This window comes from Pyxicephalus adspersus, chromosome 2 (genome assembly GCF_032062135.1).
Source record: "Pyxicephalus adspersus chromosome 2, UCB_Pads_2.0, whole genome shotgun sequence".
NCBI lineage: Eukaryota > Metazoa > Chordata > Amphibia > Anura > Pyxicephalidae > Pyxicephalus > Pyxicephalus adspersus.
In genome coordinates, this window is record NC_092859.1 from 101,859,398 (window position 1) to 101,867,979 (window position 8,582).

Sequence of the window (8,582 nt, forward strand, 5' to 3'; positions counted from 1 at the left end):
GTATATTAATCATTAAAAAAAAATAGACACTGTTTAAAATTTTCAGTATTCCTTCATTTATATATTTTTTTTTTTAGTAGACATCAGGAATGGTTGTATGTGCAGAACTAATCCAACCACCTTAAAAGAAAGCAAATCCAAATCAACCAAAACCAAATAAAATAATGCAGAATTCTCAAAGTTCTGCTGACTTTGCAATTTAGGGCAATTAAAATGATTTACTACCCTTGCAAAATATATTTTAATTTGGCAAAGAAAATAATTATTTAGATTAGTGAATAAGGTGAATGTTCCTTAATCATGCAAGGAAAATACATTTTGTGTTTATCCAAAGCATTTATATATTTTCAAACATTTTGGTGCAGACCTGTTGCTTACCTTATTCTTGGGCTTCCCTTCACCGCACAGCTTCATTAAATCTGAAGACAATGAGCTAAGCAAACATAAACAGTGTTAGATTAGAATATTAATGCTTTTAAAATGTAAATGATATGTATTGTAAAGGGACACATTTGCAAACAATGAGCCAGTATAGAACTTTTCCATAAATCTTTGTTTTTATACACCTAAAAATACAAGGGAATTTTCTTTTTGCCTTTTTCACTGCACTTCAAATGAACACCTTTTTAACACAATGCATAAAATTAACACAATGAAAAAAAGGCAAAGTGTCTTTTACAGAAATTTTTAGGCTAGGTGCAATGGTTCTCATCCAATATTCAGCTAAAGGCTGATATCAGATGAGAATCTTGCATGTGTACAGGGATCATCGTCCAAACGACCATCATGGCGGATCCACGGAAGATGAACGGCGAACGATCGTAATTGAAGTGAGGGGGAAAAGAGCACAGCCCAACGACAATTATTGCATGTGCGTGTACATGGCCTTAGGCAGCCAGATGTCAGAGAAAAAGACAGCCCTTCATGTCTCTCACCTCCAACGGATCTTAGCAACTAAAGAAAATTATTACAGAGATTATATATGCACATGATTTTTTTTTTTTTTTTTTGATCAAAAGCAAGCACTTTTAAATCAACATATCAGGTAAAATGAAAAAAACAGAACATAAAATACTCAGGGCATTTCCGTGCTAAACTTATACATAATTGTGAACATCAGTTCACAATTTTGTTGGATCAGTCCTGCTCTTCATGATGATTACATTACACATAAATCATTACAAACAAAATATATTCTTTTTTTGAAGATGGAACTGCTCTCTTGACAGTTATCTCTGCTGAGTGGTTTGTTCCTTTCAAGGTAAACTCAGAGCACCAAAACAATGGCTCAGTTTCTCTTCTGGCTCAGGGCCGAAATCAGACGAGAATCTTGCATGTCGTGTGATCATCATCCCAACAACTGTCCAGGCGGATCCACAGATGATAGACGACGAACAATCGTAATGCAAGTGAAGGTGAGAGAGACGCTCTGTCATTCTCACCCTCCCCTCCCCATAAAGCAGAACAGTGCTGTATGTACAAGCACTCATTCATGCATTGTGCAGTAATTTGTCGTTGGAATGGAAGGTGAAAGATGTGTTGTACTTAGCCTATCAAAGTGCTGAAAAATACCAGGACAACACTTGGAATCAATCAGAGAGCTACTATTCCTGTCTAATAAACATGGCAGCTGTGCTTGGGATAAATGACAGTAATACCCGTATGGAAAAATTAATTATATATATATATTGCAGGATGTGAAGTCAATATCCTTCTGGTGAGATTCCTGAGGATTAATGTCTACCCTAGATACTGCACGAGAACACTTTTTTTTACAGCCCAGACATAAGGTAAATCTTTTTTTTTTGTTACAGGAACATTTTTCAGCTTCTATGATGCAGTGATTTTTACATGTTGAAGAGGCCCTCATTGCAAATCAGACAATATGCTGCATGGGAACTAAGTATTGAACACATTAACATTATTCTTAGTAAAAACATTTCTAATGGGGCTATTGAAATTCACAGGAGATGTCGGTAACAATCTAAGTAATCCACAAGTACAAAAAAAATCAAAATAAATGTCCATAAATTATGTGTAATAAAAGAAAGAAACACAAAGAAAAGGAGGTGCAAAAAGACATGGGAAGCCATGAAACTTGATGAAATGTGTCAGTATTTAGACAGCAATTCTGCCCCCTATCAGTGCAAATTATTATCAGCCGTTAAGGTTTAGCAAAAACATAATATATTTTTTGTACATTCCCTATTTGTTCCTAGCCTATAAAAATAATCAAATGCAAATGTCAAGTTCAAGGACTGGTAATCTTTATTACAGTAAATTTAAATTATATTTTTGCTATTGGGCTTAGATATCTTTTATTGTGACCTCTGTATTTTATGGCAGAAACTTACACCCATCACTGTCTGCTGTGTACCTTTAACTTATTTAATCTGCAATAAACATTTCTCACATGACATAACCTACCTGCCTTCTGTTCCAGGGCTTTGTAATCCTTCCTCATCACTGCTATATTCTTGATTTTCTGGAAACGACAATATATTCATCACAAATCATCACAAATACACATATAATCATTTTATTTTGTCATTTTATCTACCATGTCAGAAAAGCAAGTCAATTAAAATCTTTTTCTTTAGATGTAATTGTACTGGACCTTGCTTCTATCCAAATTGGCTTTAAACTGTGGTAATGACACATGACTATGTGGTAGACACATTAGATTTAAAGGTACTCTGAGGGACAGCTAGTGACATGATTATAGAGACTTTGTAAAAAAAAGTACAGTGTAATATTTGATTTAATTATAGAAATAAACAATGCCAGAAAAATACAGCAGCCTGTATGTTCTTCACAACTGAAGAAACTTTATAAGCTTCAATAAATGTGAGAATTCTCACAGAATCAAAGAGGGCAAAGGATAACTTGTACAAACAGATCACAGGGTTATTATAAATACACTTTTAAAGAAATTGGTTTACTTATACTAAGTAAACAAAATGTTTGGAGAATACTTCTGTCATATCTGAAAATCCAATCACAGTTGTTTTTTCTTTTCTTTTTTAAATTATGCTAAACATGCTTACCTTAAAAGAAAATGTAAGGGACTTTGTTTCTCTCATCCAAAAATCAAAACCACTTGGTTTGCAACTACTGCATACTGAGTGCATGTCTATAAAATGTGGGTATTAAAACTGTTAGGATGTATGATGCTGCTTCTAGGTAAGCTAAAGGGATTAATAAAGGAATGGGTGGCCTGACAACTTTAATGGTTATGGTGCTGAAACATTCTAATGCTGAAATGTTAATGGTTGGCCAAGTCTTACGGACATACAGAGGCAATATTATCAGCATTTAGCTGTTAATATTTTGTTTAATATATGAGCAGAGAGGGTTGGGGATGTGCTGATATGGGGATGTTCTCAAGGGAGCACATGCAAAGTGAGCACATTCTCAGAAGGTCTGTGTGGTCTTCTGGTTAGTGCAAACTGATAATTAGTAAGTCATGCATTTGCACAACAAAGAAAGGGCTTAAAACATACTTACCCATCTGAATGCTATCTAGGCCTGTGTAAGTTAAAGCAAGGAAACAAAAACCAACACCACAATCAAAACATAGCCAACTGCCAAGGGAAATCATCTCCATTGCTATCAAGAAATTTTTACAGGAAAATCACATGAAAGGAGTTAAACAGTTTAGGTAAAAAGGAAAGCTACATGTAAAATTGTATTTTGGGTTCATTTGAAAATTCACTAAATACTCATGGCAAAATCATTAATGGTGTTTCATTTTCTGAAAAAATGTAAAACGCCAAAAAAAAAAGTTCACAGTCCCTTCTATGCACCTACACCCCCCCACCCAACTGTTATTGCTGTTAGCATTTGGATAAATTCCTGATATCATTTAAGTTTGCATTTTATAATAATAGGCTACTATAATTGTATCATTCTATAAACAACACAACGCTGGACTGTGGGTGTATAGCTAAAATGAGATCATCTTGCTATAGGAATCAGGTCTAAATGGAATCTTTCAGTTACTAAATGTATGATATAAAGGCACTAAAGACCTGTATGTGTATTTTTTGAAATCCCCAGCTTCACGTTTATCATACAAGTAATGTAAGTACAAACATTGTTGTTATTTTATGCAGCTAATGACTTAGCACAAAGTGAGCAGCACACTTTTATTTAAAACACTAACATGAACTGATTTTTTTTTCCTTTAGCAACAAATATACCCTCGCTGTCTGCCCACAGCATCTCTGCAAAAGGTTTTGTGAGGTTTTGTGATGAGAATGACCGATTGCACATGTGCAGGATTTCATCATGTAGCTGTAACAGCCTGGTCTCTGTTTATGAGTGTTATAAGAGGAAAGGTGATAGTATTCTGTAGGGTTTTTAGAGGTGTATGAGGAAATAATTTACAGAAAATAGAAGTGCACCACTAGGATACTTTTTTAATAATTTATACTTTTCAAGGTGAAAGGCTTTGTCAAGATAAAATGTACACCATCACTATAATGGAAAATTATACTTATAATTATACTATATATTATATCCTATAATGGCTGTTTTTAGAAAGAATGCTCCTTTCATGTGATCCCCAAAGGACAAGTGCACTTTTGTAGCAAATATACAATGTTATGCCAAAAACTATGATTTTAATGCAGCACATGTCTTCAGTCCATTGTAAGAAAGCATGTATACATGATGAGCAACAGGAGAAAAGCTGCAACAATAAGGCATCCCAAGGAACACTTTAGCGGAGAACATCCCATTTGACTTCCGCCAACCATGTACATCTAAAGAGACCCTGGGATACATCAATAATGTCCAGCTAACAAACATGGCGTTAGACATTATATATAGACTTTAGGTACACAAACTGGATGTACCGTTGGTAACTGTTGTCAAATAACAAAAACAGAAAAAGGTTTACAATATTTACAAACTTTTTTTTGTCTGACTAGTGTTGTAAAAATGCACTTATCCCATAAATGTAGAGAATATATGCTGTAATGTAATACCATCATAATTGCTGTTCACTGATAAAAGGATGAAAGATGGTGGGGTGATCTCTTCCTCTAGAACAGCTCTTTACATGGGCATGAAAAAATAATCCAGACAATAAGTATACTTTGGCAGCAAGTAACTACACCCTATATCTTGTTGTAGAATTGGGTGAGGGAAAAGAAACTGGTCCCACGTGGATGTGTTGCCTTGCTATTATTAGGATGTTAGGCCATGTGCCAGAACTACGGCTACAAACTGACAGTCGCGCAAAAAGCTCACGTCTAAAATCCCCCCTGAATGGAAACATATCCATGTTCTTAAACGGGTAGAGGAAGTGAAGGACTGTCTGTATGACTGCAAAAGGGCTAGCTCTGACCTTCTGGCTAAAGAATATAATAAATTATGCCACATATGACATTGAAAAAGATAGAAGAGACACAAATTCCCAGTATCATACAAAGAAGCAACAGCCCTCCCCATCAGGTACCTGATGGGTATCAACAGATCTTTGCAGATTTAGCTGAATAGACTTTGTGCTTTGGACAGTGCTGAAACTACTTTTGGCAATACTATACACTCATAATTTTTAGTATTACTTTGGTTTCCCAGCATGCTGTAAAATGACAGCAGAAAAAAAAGACCAAAACCTCAGAGATCTCAGTCTTCACTAAAAAGTATACTTAAAATTAAAACTCTGCATAAAGAGTGCTAGCAATATGATGTTTTTTTTCCCAAATAATAACTTCATAACCTTCTAATATTGTAGTTTGGTTTTCTTATGATTTTTGATCTTTCCTACAAAACTTTTTATGTTTTGGGTCTAAAGAAATGGGGACAGCAGTCAACTCTCCAACCCATTCCTCTTCATTCCCCTATTTCCCTCAGTTCTGGATTCAGTTTCTGGACCTTTTTGCTGAGGATTTTGGTACTTCTAATTCCTATAGCTACTGCTCAGTTTATGTGCCTTTTGTTTTTATTTTAAAAAATTAAAAAAAGGAAAAATAAACAGTTTTTTCCTGGCCAAATTACACCAAAAAATTCCTTGTTGCAGGGTATTTGGGACCTTTTTTCCCACCTACAAAATTATATCTCACAAGTAAAATTAGTTTTGCTTCAATAACATCCAAGCTTTTCGAACTCTAACACAAATGCTGCAATTCACAGATGCAGCTGACACCTATATGATTAGTCTACAGCTCGTCTCTGAACAACAACAACTATTCCGAAAACATGATATGGATGGCTGAAAAACAACTGTCACAATGAGTACCATATATTCCATTGATTTCTCATAGTTAGTCAATACTTTATCAGTGGGAACTTAAGTCATACATAAAGTTTAACTCACAAAAGTTACTGGTTTATAACATACATTTGGAGAAGTTGATGACTGCAGCAAACTAAAGTACTATCTTTACTACATAAAGCTTCATCCTAATAAAGTCATCTACAGCATTTATTCAGGAATTAAGCTCATAATATAAGGTTTTCTTTAAACCAGACATGCATCAGAAGTGCAGACATGCAGACAAAGCAAAAGCTATATTCAAGAAATAACCTTGTAGAGCGTGGCCCAAAAGAGCATCGAGTTCTGGATTCAGTTCTGCTTTTTCCTTTAACATGTGGAATAGAAGCTGGTTTTGAGTAGCACTGGTAATTTCAGTTTGTTTCAAACGCCCTTCCAGAACCTTAACTTGTGCTTCTTTCTGGGCTGCTTGGAGACCCTGTATGTAAAGCAATATGCATTAAAAAAACTGGTTATGTAGTTTATTTAGTGAGCATATTGGGTTATTGCATAATATATCAAAAACACAATATATACAAAAAGGTAAAATGAAAAAAAAAGCATAGAACAAAAACATTCATATTTAAAATAGTCAGTAACTTTCAAACTAGGTTATCTTTAACACAGCTGATCCACAGGTAAAAACTAAGAAGTTGTTGTGGACCCACTGGCACCTCTGAACTGTTTACTGCACCTATAATTGCAGCATAGATTTACACTAAAACATTTGCATTTGGTGTGTTATTGAAAATCTTGTTTGCTGCAGTTCACCTGCAGCTTTCATAAAACACATAAAATGCTCTGCAAACTACTGTAAGGTGTGACTAAACACATATGCATTCTCAGAAGAATGGCTTTAGGTGCTACCTGATTATCTATATACTCAATATAAAGTAAGCTCTCTTGCAGCAGACGATGGAGTGACAATTGAAGGGGGCCCAGTCCCCCAGATACCTTTATTTACAATAAAAAAGTATATACATATAAATAATTTTAATAAAATGTTTTATGTGACTTAATACAATCCAGTAGAATCATTAAATTAGAAATCTGTAGCAGGGGTCAACCAGGTATGCTGATGCCTGCTTCCAGAGCACCTCTTCTAGATAAAAGGCTTTGCCGCTTTGAAACTGTGTATTATGTAGGCCTGTAAATGTGGAGTAAGAAACTACAGTATGCAGAAGGGTCCTAGGAATGTTTACCAGAGTTGGAAAGTCACTTGTAATCATTTTAAACTAATACATTAATAGGCTAGCTGTTGTTTATTTTTAGGAACAATCTTACAATAAATAGGATAAAATGTTCATCCTAAACTATTACTTATAGTTATCAAAACAATATATTTATTCAATGTAAAAGATGTTAACACTTTAAAAAATCCTGACCTATCAGCCGACCTCTGTAAAATAATTTGAAAGACTTACCTTACTAACAGCCATGGAAAGAAAGTGATCAAGCAAATATCGTGCCTCAGTTAAAGTGCAAGAGCTAATGATTGCAGAAACATCAAGTGTTTCTCCTTCTTCCTAAAAAAAAAAAAAAAAATTTAATATCGAACGATTATTTGTAAGATTAGGAAGTTCAAGATGGGTAAAAACAATTGAAAACCCAGTGTACATCCTAAAATGACTTGCTTTGAGACACAAAACCCTAAAGCGTTTGTTTTGAGAATTGTGTTAATTTAAGGTGTATGTGAGCCCATCTACACCCTGCTAGCCTAGTTTTAAAAACTCTCACTTAGCAATCCATTGAGATACAGCAATAATCTATTCTTTTCAGGTCAAGTTATATGGTCTTATCCATCTTATCCTATGGCCTACATGGCCCAATCTGTAGTTGGGGATAAACTGCAACCACAACTTGTATTTCTTCATGCAGTTTAGTTAAAAAAGGGAATGAGGAAGTCCAGGCTACTGGCAGGATTAGCATGTATTTATTTTTATTTATTTTTTTACAACAGACAGACAGTTTTCAATTAGGAGCCTACCATACAACAATAACCTAAATGTAAAAAAATGCTATGGTTATTATTAGCCATTTCATTATATCTAAAGGCGGTCCGCACTGTCCATAGCAAGGTGATTGCCAGGGTATAGAAAAAAAGACTTTGCAAGTGTCCTGTAGTTTCAAGCCCTAATTTAAAAAATATAATACAGACCAATATACTATGCAACCACTCTATGTAAATGGTGGATGTTCCATTCAAGGTTATCTTAAAACATGTTGTACCAGACCCCAAAAATGATCCTGTAGGAGAGTGTGTTTTAACACATAGCATTTAAAAAAAAAAAACAAGAAGAAAAACATACTACACTTCATA

General features: G+C 34.6%; 1 protein-coding gene across 1 annotated transcript in view; it reads right to left on the reverse strand.

Annotated features, from left to right (window-relative positions):
- KIF21A (kinesin family member 21A) overlaps positions 1 to 8,582 on the reverse strand; it is an 87,575-nt gene that overhangs the window by 19,320 nt on the left and 59,673 nt on the right. Inside the window, exons 18-22 of the mRNA XM_072399041.1 lie at positions 7,687 to 7,788; positions 6,536 to 6,701; positions 3,508 to 3,528; positions 2,428 to 2,485; positions 379 to 433 (exon numbers count right to left, since the gene is read on the reverse strand). Coding sequence (XP_072255142.1) covers positions 379 to 433; positions 2,428 to 2,485; positions 3,508 to 3,528; positions 6,536 to 6,701; positions 7,687 to 7,788 — 402 coding nt within the window. The remainder of the gene's footprint in view (positions 1 to 378; positions 434 to 2,427; positions 2,486 to 3,507; positions 3,529 to 6,535; positions 6,702 to 7,686; positions 7,789 to 8,582) is intronic.